General features: G+C 31.5%; 1 protein-coding gene across 2 annotated transcripts in view; it reads left to right on the forward strand.

The window, feature by feature from the left end:
• The window catches only part of NIPBL (NIPBL cohesin loading factor), a 185,762-nt gene that overhangs the window by 142,679 nt on the left and 22,945 nt on the right, over window positions 1–20,138 (forward strand). For both annotated transcript variants that reach the window (XM_081307128.1, XM_081307129.1), the window contains exons 25-34: window positions 2,452–2,541; window positions 3,757–3,971; window positions 4,074–4,176; window positions 5,739–5,837; window positions 5,933–6,079; window positions 8,278–8,412; window positions 9,410–9,508; window positions 10,392–10,445; window positions 16,762–16,870; window positions 18,135–18,271. In XM_081307128.1, coding sequence (XP_081163254.1) covers window positions 2,452–2,541; window positions 3,757–3,971; window positions 4,074–4,176; window positions 5,739–5,837; window positions 5,933–6,079; window positions 8,278–8,412; window positions 9,410–9,508; window positions 10,392–10,445; window positions 16,762–16,870; window positions 18,135–18,271 — 1,188 coding nt within the window. The remainder of the gene's footprint in view (window positions 1–2,451; window positions 2,542–3,756; window positions 3,972–4,073; window positions 4,177–5,738; window positions 5,838–5,932; window positions 6,080–8,277; window positions 8,413–9,409; window positions 9,509–10,391; window positions 10,446–16,761; window positions 16,871–18,134; window positions 18,272–20,138) is intronic.

The following is a 20,138-nucleotide window of genomic DNA, read 5'->3' on the forward strand; positions in this document are numbered from 1 at the left end:
ATTAGGGAGGGTTGGAGAGGGCTTCTTTTCAGATTATATTATTAAAAGAGTGTTCATCTAAGGGAAAAGTTGTTTTATTGTTTCATATATTCTTTTTTAAAAAAAATATTTTGTTAGTTGTTGATGGACCTTTATTTACTTATTTGTGGTGCTGAGAATAGAACCCAATGCCTCACACATTCTAGGCAAGCACTCCACCACTGAGCCACCACCCTAGCCCTTTTTATATTCTTTCAAAGTATGGATAAAAAGTTAATTTTCTAGTCTTATGTTCAAAACTGTGTCCACGTTGGTAGAAACGCCTGATTTTTTTCACTGTACTTTTGTGTTTTGAAATAATTGCAACCTTATATGTAAGTTGTTAAGAATAGTACAAAAAATACCATCAATTCTTCATCCAAATTCCTTAATTTTTCACAATTTGTTACATTTGCTTTGTCGTTCTCTTTCAAAGTATGCACATCTTTTTTTTTTAATGTTTATTTTTTAGTTTTTTTTTTTTAGGTGAACACAATATCTTTATTTTATTTTTATGTGGTGCTGAGGATCAAACCCAGTGCCTCACGCATGCCAGGCGAGCACGCTACCAGTTGAGCCACATCCCAAGCCCCTGCACATCTTTTTGTGGGACTGTGATGGAACAAAGGAAACTCCATCTACTGAGTTATGTCCCCAGTCCTTTTCTTTATTTTTATTTTGAGAAAGAGTCTCACTAAGTTGCCAAGGCTAACCTTAAACTTTCAATCCTCCTGCCTCAGTCTCCCAAGTCTCAGGGATTATAGGCATGTACCACTACACCCTGCTTATATATGCACTTATTATTATTTTAAAAAATATTTTCTGAACCATTCGTGGTTAAATTAGACATAATACCCCTATTATCCCTACTGTATTCTCTAGAACATTGGTTTTCAAATTGTGATTCCCTGTCAAGCTGCACCAATATTTATATGACATGGGAACTTCTTAGAAGTATAAATTTTTTAGGACCTTCTCTGTGTTTACTGAATCAAAAATTCTCAGAGTGTGGCAGTTACTCCTCCAGGTGATTGTAATGAATGCTAAAGTTTGAGAGCCACTGTTTAGTGTATATTTCTGCAAATAAGAGCTCTCACTTAAATATCCATAGTGTAGCTATCAAAAGTGAAAAATTATCATTAATGTTAATATAAATACTACTATCTAATGTAATACTATCATTCCTATTCTATTTAATAGATTATAACTTACTGCTACATTATTTTACTGTTCAAATTGTCCTACATTTGCCCAATTTGACTCTGTAAGCAGTCTTTTGTGTCCTTTTGATATGTCCCATCATTCTTTAAGGACTTTTCTGGAACAGCTTGGTGTTTCAGAGACACTTTTTACTTTTCCTGCCTAACCCTGCCCTGGGATCAGCTATTTCTCCAAAGAATCCTCTTCCTTCTTAGTGAATGGTAATGTGGAAAACAAAATGTATATTGACCTTCAATATTTCCTTGAGAGGCCCTGGAACCTGTTATGCCATATATGACTGTGTAGGTTGTTCACTCAAGGGGAGGTATCATTTGTGGGAGGAAAATGTTTTTTTCAAATATCATTTGTAAATATGAAAGCATACTTTCAAATTGTTTTTGAAGTTTATAGAATGTTTCAGTTTCACCACCCTCCTAGATCAGGGGTTACCTTAATCTTTGCTTTCTTTTTTGAGATATAGTCTAAAGTATGTGTTTGGCATTTCACATGCTAAAGCTAAAACTGCTAAAGGAATAACTGTGGACAAAAATATCAGCTCACAGTTAATTTCTGCCTCTTTAAAATTCTTGACAAAAACTAAACATTTAATCCTTTTATGCACCTAATTCAGTAAACAGCTCACCTGTTATCTAATATCCTACATGAAATAAGTACTATTGTCATATTACTAATAAGGAAAAAATATTTCCCTTCACAATGTTCTTTTTAAATAATGTCTTAAAGAAATTTGTAATGCTTGGGGCTGGGGCTGGAGCTCAGTGGTAGCACACTTGCCTGGCATGTGTGAGGCACTGGGTTGTATTCTCAGCACCATTATAAATAAATAAAATAAAGAGTTATCAACAACTAAAAAAAAATTTGTAATGCTTATTAATACAGATGATAACAATTTCCATTTACTGATTTAAAAGTTTGAAGACCAGGATTTTCCTACATCTGAAGATTTAACAGATTGTTCTCATAATTTTTTTGTCAATTACTTGTAAGCTTTTTAAATGAAATATGACATGTAGTTCATAAAAATAAAAGCTAACCTCATCTATTAATTTATATTTTCAGAAGTTGTTTTTCTGTTCCTTCCTTTGAGTTGCTATAATTATATTTTCACTTTTAATATTAACATTTCTTCTCTTAGATTTGTGTTTATATATAGACAATTTGCTAAAACATAACAGTAATATCTTTTTGGTTCCTAATTGATTTATTTTATAGGTTTCTGGAGGAGAAGATGAAATCCAGCAATTGCAAAAAGCATTGCTTGATTACTTGGATGAGAACACTGAAACTGACCCTTCACTAGTGGTAAGATTGTTTGCTTTTTTTTATTTAAATTTGGTCTTAAGAAACTTTGGAAATGAAGAGGAAAACTTAAGTTGTTTTGGAATATTGATTTTGAAACAAAAAATTACTTGGTCTTCTAAATAGAAAAGAATGGTTAACTATTATTTTGTCTGATGTGGGATTCTGATTACAGATACCATAAGCTGAACAAAAAGAACTTGTGTAAAAAGGGGAATATTTGGGCTGCACATGTGGCTAACACCTGTAATCCCAGCCAGCTCTTGGGAGGCTGAGGCAGGAGGATCATGACTTCAAAGATGCCCTTAGCAACTTAGAGAAGCCCTAAGCAACTGAGTAATATCCTGTCTCTAAATAAAAAGGGTTGGCGATAAGTGCCCCTGGGGTTCTATTCTTGATACCAAAAAAAGAGGGGTGGGAATACTTGGAAATCTTCTCATTAATTGTCTTTGAATCTAGGGTAGGTTGTTGCCCCTCAGTATAGGTATATGTGATACATAGATGATCTTTTTAATTATTATATGTTATATATAACCATTTTTATGTATAATCTTTATTTTTATGTAAGTTATATAAACTACCCAAAGTATTCGTATAATAGGCCATGTATAAAATTTGTAAAGTATGTTAAAGAAAAGGATGCGTATATTGGAGTGTTACGTTTTTGCTGAATGGCTATTCTGCTGAATGAGATTGGAGACCGACACATTATTCAGCCAACTCCTGCAAGTTTTCAATTTATATTCATAGAACAGATTTATAGGTGTGCCTCCATATTAAACTATTTCAATGATAACTGGCCTTTGCATTTCTTAGAAAAGTAAAACAAGGTTTGAAAATGGATGGAGTCTTCTACCTTCAGTATTTTATCCATTTATTCTAAACTTTACTAGTTGACCCATAACCTATCTAATCTTACTAATTCATGTGATATGCCCTTGGATAAGTAATTGATAGTAGTATTTTATATTTCATACAGATGTATTTATTATCTTTTGACCTCATTAGTATAAGTGTTTTATCAAGTCTAACTAGTAAGTTTTCTATTATCCAGGCTATTCCCAATTTTCTGTTCTTAAAATTGGATTTTTTATGATATGAGTTGGTTTACAGTAAACCTGAATAGTTGTATTTCTGATTGTGAACATTCTAACTTTATTAATGACTGCAAATGTTGTTACTAATTTCATCAAGCTTATCTATCTAATTTCTTTCCAGTTTTCTCGTAAATTCTATATAGCCCAGTGGTTTCGTGACACAACTCTGGAAACAGAGAAAGCAATGAAATCACAAAAAGATGAAGAATCATCTGAAGGAACACATCATGCAAAAGAAATTGAGACAACTGGTCAAATTATGCATCGAGCTGAAAACCGGAAAAAGTTTCTTAGAAGCATTATCAAAACCACACCATCTCAGTTCAGCACATTAAAGTAAGATCCAGGGAGAAAATGTATTAGATGTATAGATTGCTTTGATACCTATTTACAAAAAACAAAAAAATAAATTAAAATTTTAATGACTTTTTGTTGCAGGATGAACTCTGACACCGTGGACTATGATGATGCTTGCTTGATTGTTCGATACTTGGCCTCTATGAGGCCGTTTGCCCAGAGCTTTGATATTTATTTGACACAGGTAAACTGGGCCAGAATTCCTTATACAGTGTTATTGACTTTTTTGATTCTGGATGCTTATGGAGTAGCATATAATATCTACTTATTGTTGAACACAAATATTTCAGAGATTATGGAAATAGGATTTGTTGTAATATTCCATATTTGTTAAGATGCCATTGTTCTATATGTCCTTTTTATATTGGTTGTTTTGTTCTACAGATACCTGCGTATATATCTGTATGAATAGACACAGGGTATAGGTAGTGAGGTTGTACAAAATTATTCAGTTGGTCAAATTATGTTTGAATGATAGTAAATATTCTTTATTAAAGTTCACATAACAAGATTTTAGTGTGACTGTAGATTCTCAAAAAGGAAACATAACAGTTGGTGTAGTTGAGAATGCTTACCTGAAAGAGACCCTGAATGCTACACTTCCAAAATGTACTGATCTTTATTTTTTTTTTTAATTTTTTTATTGGTTGTTCAAAACATTACATAGTTCTTGATATATCATATTTCACACTTTGATTCGAGTGGGTTATGAACTCCCATTTTTACCCCGTATACAGATTGCAGAGTCACATCAGTTACACTTCCACTGATTTATGTATTGCCATACTAGTGTCTGTTGTATTCTGCTGCCTTTCCTATCCTCTACTATCCCGCCTCCCCTCCCCTCCCCTCCCCTCCCCTCCTCTCTCTCTACCCCCTCTACTGTAATTCATTTCTCCTCCTTGTATTATTTTTCCCTTTCCCCTCACTTCCTCTTGTATATAATTTTGTATAACCCTGAGGGTCTCCTTCCATTTCCAAGCAATTTCCCTTCTCTCTCCCTGTCCCTCCCACCTCTCATCCCTATTTAATGTTAGTCATCTTCTCATGCTCTTCTTCCCTACTCTGTTCTTAGTTACTCTCCTTATATCAAAGAGGACATTTGGCATTTGTTTTTTAGGGATTGGCTAGCTTCACTTAGCATAATCTGCTCTAATGCCATCCATTTCCCTCCAAATTCTATAATTTTGTCATTTTTTAATGCAGAGTAATACTCCATTGTGTATAAATGCCACATTTTTTTTATCCATTCGTCTATTGAAGGGCATCTAGGTTGCTTCCACAGTCTTGCTATTTGTACTGATCTTTAAAGTTTGGGATCAGGGGGCTGGGGATGTGGCTCAAGCGGTAGCGGGCTCGCCTGGCATGCGTGCGGCCCGGGTTCGATCCTCAGCACCACATACCAACAAAGATGTTGTGTCCGCTGAAAAAAACTAAAATAAATAAATAAATTCTCTCTCTCTCTCTCTCTCTCTCTCTCTCTCTCTCTCCCTCTCTCTCCCTCCCTCCCTCCCCCCTCTCCTCTCTCTTTAAAAAAAAAAAAAATTCTCTCTCTCCTCTCTCACTCTCTCTTTAAAAAAAAAAATTCTTTAAAGTTTGGGATCTGTAAGATAATGAATCTTGTACTCACTTATATACAAATTCAAAGGAGATAAATAATAGATTGTTTTCTTTTGTATGTCTTCATCTATGCTTTGTTAAATTTTATGTTTTAAAATTTGCAAAATGTCAATGTTTGCTTGGCAGATACTTCGTGTTCTTGGTGAAAATGCAATTGCTGTTCGAACAAAAGCCATGAAGTGTTTATCCGAAGTTGTTGCTGTAGACCCCAGTATTCTAGCAAGGGTAAAGAGAGCAAAAATAATTTTCTTCCTCATGTTTTCTAGTGAGATTAAAATATTATCTCTACTTAATATAAATTATAATATATTTTTCATTAGCTTGATATGCAGCGAGGAGTTCATGGACGACTGATGGATAATTCCACTAGTGTTCGAGAAGCAGCAGTAGAATTACTAGGTCGATTTGTCCTTTGTCGACCTCAGCTTGCTGAACAGTATTATGATATGCTGATTGAAAGAATATTGGTATGTTTGTTTTGCCATTTTTTTAATGAATGCAATTTTGACTTTAAATATCACAATTTTAAAACGATAAACTAGAAAAGAGACTCACTTCTTAGTATCATAAAGCAAAACATTGGCAAAAATTGTATTCCTCTTTTCAGCATGGCAGTTTACAGTGAGTAAATGATAGGAAATGAGATAATTATTTTTGGACAGGAATGTAGAGTAATTATATATTTATACATATGTATGTATGTATGTAAACAATAAGAATTATTTGAGTGAGAAACAATTATAGAACATTGGTATCTGAGAATATTTTTGGATCCTTTATATGTATCTGCATGTTTCCTTAAAGCTAAATTATGGTAAGCTCAGATACCTGCAAGTTAAACCAGAAAGTTACTTGAGGTTTAAGAATGAACTTAAGGGCTGGGGTTGTGCTCAGAGGTAGAGTGCTCGCCTACCATGCGTGAGGGACTGGTCGACCCTCAGCACCACATAAAAATAAAATATTGTGTCCACTTATAACTAAAGAATAAATTTTTAAAAATAAATTTATTTTAAAACAAAAGAATGAACTTAAAAAATACTGTTCTAAGTTACTCTTTCCTTGCATATCATAGAATTTTCTGGCCTTGAAGGATTTTCCTGGAAAATAAAATAAAACATTGGCATTCAGAAATGACTATTCTTCTTACCACCCATTGTAGGCACATTGACTTCTTTTTGTATATTCAGCATAGATACATTAATACACAAGATTAGATGTGCATATAGTGAAAAGAATTTGTTTTATCATCATTAGTCAAATATCAGAGTATTGTGTAATTGAGCAGTATAGAGTAGTTTTCAGCCTCTGCTAGGCATTAATTAATTTCATTGAATAAGAAAAGGGTAGAAGAATTTTTTTCCTTTTTGTACCTCACTCTTTCCCCAAGAATAAAGGATATAATTAATAGGATTCTCAAATATCTAATGAACTTGGATAGAATTAATCCTAGAAGAATATCCTAAAATGTTTTTAGGACTGCTGAACTGTTTATGAGAAATTAAAAATTTATATATTAAGCATCTAGAGTTTGTTATTTATTTTTAAAACTGTTGGGGTTTATTATAAAAACTGCTAGGGTTGAGGTGAGGATGTAGCTCATTGGTAGAGCTCTCACCTGTCATCCATAAGGCCCTGGGTTCTATCCAGAATAACACACACACACAAATTTACTATGAAAATATATAAATTAAAGGAAAATAAAAACCCACCTTTCTATTTCACATGTGTTTTTGCTAGATTATTTTAAATTAAATTATAAATATTTTACTATTTTTCCCAAAGATACTTCAACTTGCAATGCCAAAAAATAAAGATATTATAAACAAACCCTATCTTACCTAACCAAACTAACACTTTCTAACATCATCTAATAACCAGTTCATATTCACATTTTCCTATTCTTCCCAAAATAATGTCTTTGAGTGTGTGTTTTTTGTTGTTGTTTTTTTTAATGCCTCAGATAGCACATTGCATTTGGGGATCTTAAAATTGAACTCTATTTTCCCACTTTTTTTATACTTTCCCCTTAACTGAATAATTTTAAAGACCAGGAATTCTATTATTTTTCCATGGTTTAATATATAATTTGTCCCTTTTTGCATTTCCTGCAAGCCTAAATTAGGTAGTGTCAAAGGTTTTATTAGTTTCCATTTAAAATTTTTTGTTAATTCTACTATATAGATGCTTCTTCCCTGCCAGACACTGTTCTAAAAGCTTTGTAATTTTTATCCCACTTAACTCTGGAAAGCTTGTATCTAGTACTAAACTATAGAAAATGTTTCGAATATTTATTTTAAAGTACAGACTATCATAAGATTATCCATATTTGTAATAATATTAATAAGAAAGCATGTAAAGAGTAAATGTGCCAGGCATAATGATGTACAGCTGTAATTCCCATGGCCCAGGAGGCTAATGCAGGAGAATCTCGAATTCAAAGGCAGCCTCATCAATTTAGCCAGGCCCTGTCTGTAAATAAATTATAAAAAGGGCTGGGGATGTGGCTTAGTGGTTAAGCATCCCCAGTAAATGTTTGGACCATGTTTATCATATTAACATATAGTGAATGTGATGGTTTGATGTATAGTTACTAATTTTATCAAATTGTATTCTCCTAAAGCATCTGAAAATTTTCTAACAATTGAAAATACCTTTCTGCTCTTAGGATACTGGTATCAGCGTCAGGAAAAGGGTAATAAAGATTCTAAGAGACATCTGTATTGAACAACCAACATTTCCAAAAATTACAGAAATGTGTGTAAAAATGATTCGCAGAGTCAATGATGAAGAAGGCATAAAGGTAAGATGAAAATTTACTAATATAAAATTTATTTTTCATAAATATTTGAAATAATGCATGTTTATTGCATCTATATTTTTTTTCTTTAAATATATGCTTTACAAGTGAATCAACATTGTTAAGTTAAGAAAAAGACATATTTGACACTATTTCTTTCTTTGTTACCTGGGATTGAAGCTGGAGTGCTTTACCACTAAGCTATTTCCCCGATCTTTTCTATTTTTTATTTTGTGACAGGATCTTATTAAGTCACTGAGGCTGCCATTGAACTTGCAATCCTCCTCCTGCCTCAGCCTCCCAAATCACTGGAATTATAGGTGTGCACTCCATGCAATCTGCTTAAGTAAATACTTTATTAAAATTTTAATCCTAAATTGTAATTTCCATATATACATACACACACACACACACACACACACACACACGCATACACTTATAATCATTTATTTGTCCCTAGTTTTTTAAGTTGAGCAAGCACTGTAAAAATGTCTCTCTTAAAATGCAGTAAAAATAGACAGATATTGTGGTTCACGCCTGTAATCCCAGTGACTCAGGAAGCTGAGGCAGGAGGATCACAAGTTTAAAGTCAGCCACAGCAATTTAGCGAGACCCTGTCTCAAAATTTAAGAAAAATGAAAAGGCTGGGGATGTGAATCAGTGGTTAAGCAACCCTGGATTCAGTCCCTATAGCCAAAAAAAAGGGCAAAGAAATACTTTTTGTTGGATCAAAAATATTTGTTTACTAAGCATAGGTTCTAGGCTAGGCATAATATCACCCAAATTATTTAAAATTTGGGTGATATTAAATTTACCAAAACGAAAAGTTTATAATTTCAAAAAATTAATGGTGATTTTAATTATAAGGAAATTCATACCAGAAACTTTTGGGAATTTTGTTTTGGCTAAATAGGCTTTGTGTTGGACCTAATGAGAATTTAGTGTTGAAAATTTGCCATATTTGTTGTAGTTACTTAATTTGAAATTTGTTTTCTTCTAGAAATTAGTAAATGAAACATTCCAAAAACTCTGGTTTACTCCAACTCCACACAATGACAAAGAAGCAATGACAAGGAAAATTTTAAACATCACTGATGTGGTAAGAATGATAAACAAGTATGTGGTCACTGTGGGTCCAAACCTAACTGAGACCCATTGTATCTTATGAAGGGGGAGAGAAATGTGATGAGCTATTTGGTTTTAATCTTTACATTTAGTACTACTTCCTGCATATTTTTGAAGTTTCTCAACAGACACAAGTAAGATTGAAATTGATGTCTTACAAATGCCACAACTTCTTGGCATTTGTTAGTGTAAGCTCTTATTGATCATCTTCTTGTCTTCCAACAGTTGAAATCAGAGAGAGAAAAAAGAAGAATAGATATAGTAGCCAAGGGACAGCAACATACAATTCAGAAAATATGAAGTCAGTTTAGCTTCATTTTGGTTTTTAAGCTATAATTTTTGAACCCAAATTTGTTCATGTTTTGAATATAAGAAATTTTATATACTCAGTATTTATATTTTGAATATAAGAGATTTTTTATGCTCAGTGACATGATCATCTACATTTTCACTGATACCTTTAAACCTACCATAAAGAAGGTTAAGAAACAAATATCTTTATTTTTATTTTTTAGACCTTACAGATTTTTCTGATAGAATGCACTTTTAAGTTGTTATACAAAATTTAGTTCCATATTAATCCTCAATATATTAAATTAATTGATTGCTTTGGAATAAAATTCTGTAACATTGGCAAATGTTTAAATTACTGATAAAGGATAGTTTAACTAAAGTATGATGTTTGGTTTTTTTTTTTTTTTTTTTTTTTTTTTGTGGTGTTGGAAATCAAAACCTAGGACCGTGAGCATGCTAGGCAAGCTCTACCCTAAGATACATCCCCAGCCCCCAAAAGTATGTTTTTTTTTTTTTAATAAATTTCTAACTTTGATAGTTTCACCATCTATTATTTCCCCCAGGTTGCAGCATGCAGAGATACTGGATATGACTGGTTTGAACAACTTCTTCAAAATGTGAGTATTATTTTGACTTCTGATGATATGAAATTTATATAAGGTGGTTCTATACAGACTTTATGATCTTAAAAAAATTGTTTTTTAGTTATTTTGTTAAATATTTGTCTTTTGATGGGAGACATTTATTTCAGTATGCTAGGCTGAATGTTTTTAATTTCCCTAGGATATGATCCATTATTCCATTGCCTGTTTTTGAACCACTAATGAAAATTCTTTATTTCTGTCTTTTGAGATTATATATTTTTATCTTATCCCTTTAATTAATAATAGACATAATATATATAAATAGATATACAGATTGCCTGTGTTACTTGTCATATTATAAAATCCATAGAATTTCCTTTAGTGGTGTAGATATAACAAAAATTTGTTTTGTGAATGGAAATGTTTCTCTAAGAATTTTAAATTATTTTAATTTCAGAAACTTTCAAATAAAAATATTCATCACTCAGCTTCAAAAGTTAGCATTTTTCAGTCTTGTTTTATCTATCCTCTCGTCTTTTCTCTTTCTTCCTTTCTCTTTCTTTTTTAATTTTACCCTCCTGTAATAATTTTTAAACAAATCTCAAGCTTTATATTTATTCCAACCATAAACATACAATACTAACTCTAACAGGTAATGACTTTGAGCGGGGAGTGTCATCTCTATCAAAGTAAATTGTAGATTGTTTCCCATTACCTAATATCTATAAAATGCTCATATTTCTTCAACTATCTCAATCTTCAACTATCTCAATGTATATTTATAGTTAATTGACAGTGGGTTCTTTTTTATATAGCTTTAAGATTTTTTTTAATAAATATTTTTAGTTGTAGTTGACACAATATTCTCCCTCCCCTCCCCTCCCCTCCCCTCCCCTCCCCTTCCCTTCCCTTCTTTCCTTTTTTCTTTTTCTTTCTTTTTTTCTTCTTTCCTTCCCTATATGTGGTGCTGAGGATCGAATCCAGGGCCTCGCATGTGCTAGGATAGTGCTCCACTGCTGAGCCCCAGCCCCAGCCCCCAAGATTTCTTAATAATAGTTGATCCCTTTCCTCTTTAGTTTTTTTTTTTTAATGCCATTTGTGTTATTGTAGATTGTCCCACATTCTGTATCTTGTAGATCTCATCTAATGTCTTTGAAGTTGTTTCTCTATCCAACATTTTTCCTATAAACACCGGGTTAGATCTAGAGGCTTAAATAAAATTGAAGTTCACTGTTTAGGATAAGGACACAAATACTTCACAGACAGTGGTGAATATTATTGCATCACATCAAAAAGCACATAATATCTAGGTCTGTCCTTAGTGATTGATCTTTGAGTTTAGGTGTTGTCAGTGTGATGCATTATATAAGTCTCTCAGACTGGTTTTTATGATCATTATCTAGACTCAATATTTCTTTCATTCTTAATGTATTAATTAGGTGGGACTTTTCTTTAAAAATAATTTTTTAGGCCAGGTACAGTGGTGTACACCTGCAATTTCAGCCACTCAGGAGGCTGAGTCAGGAGGATCATTTAAATTTAAGGCCAGCCTCAGCAACTTAGCAAAACCCTGTCTCAGAATAAAAACTAAAAAGACTGAGGATGTACATTAGTGGGTTTTTTTTTTTTAATTCCCTGTCCAAAAGCAAAAAAAAAGAGAATTTAAAATTTTTAAGTTTTATTCCTGAATAACTATCTGGTTACTGTGAAATACAATTTGTACAGAAAATGCTTGATTATTTTATACTGTCAATCTTCAGAATGAGTTTTATCAACATTCAGAGGTGATTGTTGAGTTTTGTTCATTTTTTAATCAGTGTGAACTAATAGATTATGTATGTTATATATTTTATTGCAATCATGATTTGTTTTGAATCTCAAATTCTCCCATCTTTTTCTAGTACTAGTAGTCTGTTCAGGTTAGTCCTGTATACTTTTTGTAAATTGGGATGGTATGGGATTTGAATGTAGGAGTTTACGCACAAAGAATTAAATGTAGCTATAAGAAATTACATTATTTGGGATTACTAAAAAGAATCTAAAATAATATCACTGAATTAGAGCTGTGTATTGTGGGCAAGTTAGAAGCAAAGGGGAGATGTCCATCCAGATTCATGATCTTTTAACAGTGGTAGTTTTATTCTTACATTTTTTGTATCTTTGCTCTACAATCCTATTTAGTTAGCTAATTAATTGTCCATTCAATTCATGCCTCCTATACTTTCTTACTTTTAGTTTCTACCAGCAATTTAGTTTCCAATAACATTCTTACTTTGTGATCTAGTTTCTTAAACAAGCAGAGTTTGATTTGATGAAAGAAATAAAGCTCAAAAATATTTATGCAAATACATGTGAAAGACATAATCACCCTTAGTAATTTTAACAATATGTATGCATAAGTTTTAAGAGAAGCTAGGAAGAATAAAACAATGGACTGTTAAAGTTATTGGAAATTCTTGAATATTATGTTCACACATATATATACATTCTACTCAGTACAATTTCATATATTTCTAATTTTTGTTTTGGGGTTGTGTTCATTTCTTGTAGATCAGTGATTTCCCATTTATGGAATTATCTTCTTAGGGAACCATGAAGTACTACACTAAATAGCTTGAAATTCATATATGTACCAAGTTCTGCCCATTGACTAAGTATTTATGTTAAAATATCACTTTTAAAAGATCTGTGGAGTAGACAAAGGGAAATAAAGAGAAGGGAGGAGGAATGGAATTTTCAAACACAGTGAAATGAATCTGACCTAACATTCCTATGTACAAATATGAATAAACCCCAGTAATTATAGGGCGGGGGTTGTGGCTCAGCAGTGGAGCGCTTGCCTAGCATGTGTGAGGCCCTGGGTTCTATCCTTAGCACCAAATAAAAATAAATAAATAAAGATATTGTATCCAACTATAACTAAAAAATAAATTTAAAAAATAATTATAAGTAAATAGCAGAAAGATCAGTAGAGGAAAGGGAGAAGAAGTATTGGGGACTAAATTAGAGCAAATTATATTTCATACTTTTGTAATTATGTCAAATGAAATCTATTGTCATGTATAACTAAAAAAAAATCAAGAAAATAAATGTAAAATAAAATATAACTTTTAAATATATGGAGCTAGCTGGGCCCAGTGGTGCACACCTGTAATCCCTAGGGAGACAAAGACAGAAGTATTATGAATTCAGAGGCAGCCTCGGCAACTTGGTGAGACCCTCTCTCAAAATAAAACATAAAAAGGGCTGGAGATGAGGCTCAGTGGTTAAGGGTCTCTGAGTTCAATCCTCAGTATTAAAAAAAAAAAAAAAGTATGAAGGTATCATTTCCTTTAAAACCTTAAATGAAAAAAAATAAAAATTTTAAATGAATGAAGTCATATTTGAGTTTTGTGCCATAGTTAAGTAATACATGAAAGAATAACTTATAAAGGTTCCCTTTTTTATATATTTTTAATTGTAGATAAACACAATAGCTTTATTTTATTTACTTATTTTTATGTGGTGCTGAGGATTGAACCCAGTGCCTCATACATGTGAGGCAAGCACTCTACCACTGAGCCACAACCCCAGCCCTCACATATTTTTATTTCTTAAAAAAAAAAAATTCAAATTAGTTTAGCCATTCCCATATGTTTAGTACTTTCCTAAGAAGCTCTACATTAACAGCCTTCAAAAGGTACTATCATAGCCCTGTGATAGGTACACTAAAACTGAATTGATTTTTTAATAGTGCTATTTATTTTAATTAGCTTATAATCCAAAACTGGTCAATTTTTAGTGTATGAAGAAAATTCACACAATGAAAAAAATAAGGATGGTCCCATGTTTTCTCTCTTTCTGGGTAATATGATCCATAGTATGGTCTTCTTGAAGTTTACAGTTAAACACTACCTCTGTCGACCAGTAAATGAATAAACTAACTGTGATGATTCTATACAATGTAATAGTACTCTGCATCAGAAAGAAACTAGAATATTAATACATACATCATAAATGACCAATGAAATATTATGCAGAAAGAAATTAGACTTACTGAGGTGTGTATGTCATTATTCCATTTATATAAAATTATATAACAGACCAAACTATTTGTATTAGAAAAATTCAGAGGAATGGTTGAAGAGAGTTGGAGATTGGGAAAGAACATGAGGGAGCTTTCAGGGATTATTTATAGTAATGCTGTATGTCAGTGTTACTAATTGGTGCATCCGTATTACCTGAGGAATTCTTAGAAGTGTAAATTCTCATGCCCTTTCCCAGATTTAATGAATCAGTAACTCTGAGGATAGGGCCCATCATTCTATACTTCAATAATCTCTCCGAATGATGCTGATGAAAGGTAAAAACTGAGATCTCTATTCTCTATCTTGGTGTAGGGGTTTGTGAGGTATAATGGTGAATCTGACAAAAGTGAGCAAAGATATGCTGAAGATTTACCCATTTTATTACATATACATTTTATCTCGGAGGGAAAAGAGGGGCATATACTAGTAGTTTGCAAATTACTTTGAAATGCATCAAAAGTAAAATAGAAGGTACTGCAGATATAGCTCAGTGATAGAGTATGTGTTTAATACAATATTAATGGTATAAAATCTAAAGGGTAAGTTGAGTGTATTCATGGTGAAAGAATTTTTTAACTTATTTGTATGCTCAAAATTTTCATAATAAAATATTACTGTGAAGTACCTAAATCATTTGGTATGTTGGTACCTTTAAAACATTTTTAGCTAGGAAAAATACTGTATTAGAACATTTTATGTACCTTAATTAGTATATTGTGAGTGCACAGCTAGTATACATGCATGTGATTAAAAGAAATGATCATTTCCAAGGATATAAGAAAAAAGTTAATAAAATTTAATACCTTTGAGTAATAAATTATAATAAAATATGAATTCATTAATTTGACAGATAATAAACTATAAAACCTAAAATAAAAATAATGCAAAATGAGGAACTGTTAAGGGATTTTATCAAAATCAAGAATACAAAATATTCATCATGTGGCTGTGGTTATAGTTCAGCAGTAGAGCTCTTGCCTCTCACGTGTAAGGCACTGGGTATGATCCTTAGCACCACATAAAAAGTAAATAAAAGATATTTTTTAAAAATATTCATCTTTCATGCCAAGATGATCATAAAGTGTACGTGGAAATGTAAAGGCAAACAAAAACAACTAAGCTACTGTTAGAACTTATTTTTAAAGATAAAGTAAATGAAGATATAACAATAATAAATAGATCAATACTAAACATACCAGTAGAACAAGATAGCCTAGACCTACATTTGCTATTAAGATGTGGCAGTGCAGATTACGGAAGAAATGAGGTTGGAGTATTTGACTATTCATCAGATTTTTTTTTTAAATCGATTCTACTTGAACTCAAAAATCAACTCCATATAGATTTAAAAAAAAAAAAAAAACCTTTGAAATTTTTAAGCAGAAAATAATCGGTGAGTACTTTTTTTTTAACCTTTGTGTAGGGAATGATTTAAAGAAGTCACAAAAAAACTGAACATTAAAAGACAGATAAGTTTCACTGTCTTAAAATGAAGAACATTTTTAAATCAAAAGACATCTTAAAGGGAGAAGACAAGTCACAGAGAAAATATACTCGACATACACATAACCACCAAAGAATTAATCTTAACAATCTATGTGGAATTTCTTTGTTTACAAGCAACATAAGAGTCCTAGTAGGATAATAGGTAAAAGGCTTAAACTGTGTTTCATAGGAGAAAAAAAAAAAACGGTTTAAACTTGTGCTGTTGCAAACTAGCTACGTGCATTATATCTCCAGAATTGTTTTAACTAATCATTATTAGCAAAACAGATATACCTTAATGATTTTTCCTTGGATCTATCATGAAAGATTGGATTAATGCCATTAACTTAGAAGTGATCTCTATTTTCATCTCATTATTCATAGTATTTTTAGCATTTTTTATAAATGATTTAGTAGAAGATAATAGAAGAAATTATTTTGTGTTTGCCAAATTTGAGATGTAATCACATACAGATACAGTTATTAATTCTTTAAAATAATTAAATTAATACCGAATGATATTCTTTGTTTGGGGTTGGAGTAACAGAGAGAAGGAATATCTCATATTCTACTTCAGGTCCAACACATAGCATAATAAAATCGTTTGAAAGTATTTGTAAATTATTGGTTTATATTTTTAAACATGTCATATATTTTTGTTATTAATTTGACTTTCAATATTTGTTAATGACAAATTGAAAAGCATATTACTTACAGACACGTTTAATGTGTTTATTATTATTGCCTAATGAATAATTATACTGGGATTTTTTTTTTATATATATATACATATATAGTTGTTGAAGTCCGAAGAGGATTCCTCATATAAACCTGTGAAGAAAGCTTGTACTCAACTTGTTGATAACCTAGTTGAGCACATTCTTAAATATGAAGAATCTCTAGCTGGTAAGACATTTTATCTATTGGTCCTTAAGTTTGATATTATAAGATATTTTAAAATACGTTGGACACATTTCTCATCTTTACCTCTGATTCTGCTTGCCTAATAATTATCTACTTTACTTTTCAGTGAAGTTTCTTTTTATTGTATAAATATCTGTTTAATGATGCAGTCTACATTATATTTTTAGAGATGACTAAAATTGTCTAGCACAATATAGTGAAAACGTAAGCCTCATCTCTTCTACATATCTTTCAGTCCAGGGTCTCAAATGTATTTAGGTAATGGTACTTATCACAAAACTATTTGATATCTTTTAAATCACATAAAATTTTCTCTCAAATGAAATTATTTTACTATTTTGTATTATCTATCACACTATTTATTAGTTACAAATCTGAAATTTTCATCAGTTGTAAATAATTATAGAAAAATACGAAAGTCATAATTGATACCTATTAGCTGAAAGCATGTAAGATAAATGTTATTTTCCATCTCCTAAAGCACATTAAGGAGAAAGAACAATTAGCCTCAGTCATTCTTCATGCTGGGGACAGATAAGTGTCTTAACAGAGATACCATTTATGACACCTAAGGAAATTGTTGATAATTGTTAATATTTTTATAGCATTTTTTTCTTCAATTTTTTCCCATTTTCCATGTGTACCTCTTTTTCCCTTTTATCTCCTTGTTCTGTTTTTTATTCTGGTTCTCTTCATCCTAGATTTTAACGGTGATACTGATGTCCTGTCCGTTCTTGTTAAAATTTGCTAATTCCCTCAAAAAATTAGTTTCCTATGAACTAGTATCTCCTAATTAGTATCATTTTTTTCCCACCTGAAGAGCATTTTTTTAACATCACTTTTATTTTTAACATTTTTCAGCTAGAGCAGCATCCCTTTTTTCCCCCAGTATCCCTTAAAAACAGTATCACCTTAGCTAAATTGTTTTTGTTCCTCTTTATACCACATTTATTCCCAAAAACCCATCCTTGAACTTCCCAACTTCCATTTTACTTTTTTAACTTTAGTCCTATCCTCTTATGTGAAACTTGCCTTACATGGTGATGTCTCTTTGTCCTTTATCTTCAGTGTATTTAATTTCTATAAGAGAAAAAAAATGCAGAATAGTGTCATAAGAAATGCTAATCTATTGTATTGAGACTATCCTGAATCTATTTAAGGGATAATATTGAATAATTGAAATAATATTCTGTATTATTTCCTCTGCTTTGTCATATTTTAGTGTTTTATTTCTTTGTTTTTTCAGACTCTGACAATAAAGGTGTGAATTCTGGAAGACTGGTAGCTTGCATAACCACTTTATTCTTATTCAGCAAAATAAGACCACAACTCATGGTTAAACATGCCATGACTATGCAACCATACCTTACCACTAAGTGTAGTGTAAGTATAATGTTATCTTAATGTTCTTTCTTACGTTAAACTTCCAAGTATTTTGAATTTAGAATTCACATTTGTTACCACATTCTCATTGACAGATCAACTTTGTCATTTACTTAAATGTACATTCTAATATTTGTAGCAAGTATATTTTAAATAAAATTTAGGCTTCATTTCTCTGTAAGTTCCTCAAGACAAATCCTCAATAATTACTTAATACATGCAGCTATTATTAAAACCGCAAAGGTGAATGAAGCAGAGTTCCTGTCTTTGAGAAACTTATTATCTTTTGGATTCTGAGTTCGCTTTTCCTTTGTTTGTCATTTAGAATATATTTATATTAATCATTTTTATAGCAGAAGTTTATTGAATATGGAAGATCTAGTATCACACCAGAGATATTAGACTAATTAATATTGGATATTAGATATTCATGTTGATACTTTAGATCAACATTAACGTATACGGTTTTCCAAAATAAAATCCAAAAATTAAAATTGAAGTAAAGCAATTTAGCAAATAAATTGAAATTTTTTAAAAAATATATATAAGACAGCATTGTGGATGTGTTATCTGTTACAAATGCTAAATTTTAAAATACTAAAATAAGTTCAACATACTATGTTTTCAGTATTTCTAAGGAGCTAATTGTAACTGTTTCTCTACTATATTCGTTTTTCTTTGCTGCTGTTTTAAATAATCTGAATTATAAGTGAATGTGAAAACCTCAGAATTTAAGAGTATTTTGAGGACTTAGGAGAGTATCAGAGGATAAAAAAATACATTAAAAACAACATATATTACTTCTGAGATACCAGTTCTATCTTTATGTCTTGTATTAAGCCAGAAATAAATTGGTTAATATGTAATCTGACTAGTAATAGCTCATATTTATTAAACACAATTATTAGGCACTTCCAAGAATTTTGCATGCATTGTCTCATTTGCTTGTTAAAGTTGGCACTATTTTATCCTAGTTTTACAAACTAGGAGACTAAAGTTTAGACAATATAAATAACTTACCTAATGTCACATAGCTCCCCAGTCACAATATTAGAATTTAGTTCTTTGTCTGTCTCCCTCTATCTAGAGTCTGGACTATAATGTAAATGTCCTTGCATGATTTTTAAGGTTTTTGGTTTTATTTGTGTGTGTGTGTGTGTTTTGTTTGTTTGGGGTACTAGGGATTGAAACCAGGGGCATTTTACCACTGAACTTCATCCCCAGCCCTTTCTATTTTATTATTTTGAGGACAGTTCTCACTACGTTGCTGAGGCTGGTCTTGAACATGCCATCCTCCTGCCTCAGCCTCCCGAGCTGCTGGGATTACAGGTGTGCACCACTGGGCCCAGCTATAACACTGTTCATATATATTTAAGCACTTCTGCTTTTATTCCAATGGGATGGATTTTTAGGACTGGACTTGCTAGGCAGAGAATGCAATTTTTTTTTTTTTTTTTTTTTTAAGTTTCTGACTTTTGAATAGATCTTACCAGATTGCTGGGGGTATGTTTTACAACCTTTTTCGAAATCTATATGTGACCATTAATGTCATTAATTTTGTGTGCTTTACCAGTCTAACAGATGTAAAGGAATACTTCATTGTTGCTTCAGTTGTTTTCTCTGACCTCCAAGAAAGTTAAGCAATTTTCATAATATTGAGCAGATATTTTTTGGTAAATTCACTATTCATATCATTGGCTCATTTTACCTTTGAATTATGGGCCCTTTTTTAGATTTTGAAAGCTCTTTAAATATATAGCTGTTAAACCACCTTACATTATATTCATTTCAAATACATTTTTCTTATATTCTGCTGCTCTTTTATTTCATGATCTCTTTCATTATTTAAGGTTCTTTTCTAGATTTT

Source organism: Spermophilus citellus (assembly GCF_964194105.1).
Source record: "Spermophilus citellus genome assembly, chromosome: 1".
NCBI classification, from domain to species: Eukaryota; Metazoa; Chordata; class Mammalia; order Rodentia; family Sciuridae; genus Spermophilus; species Spermophilus citellus.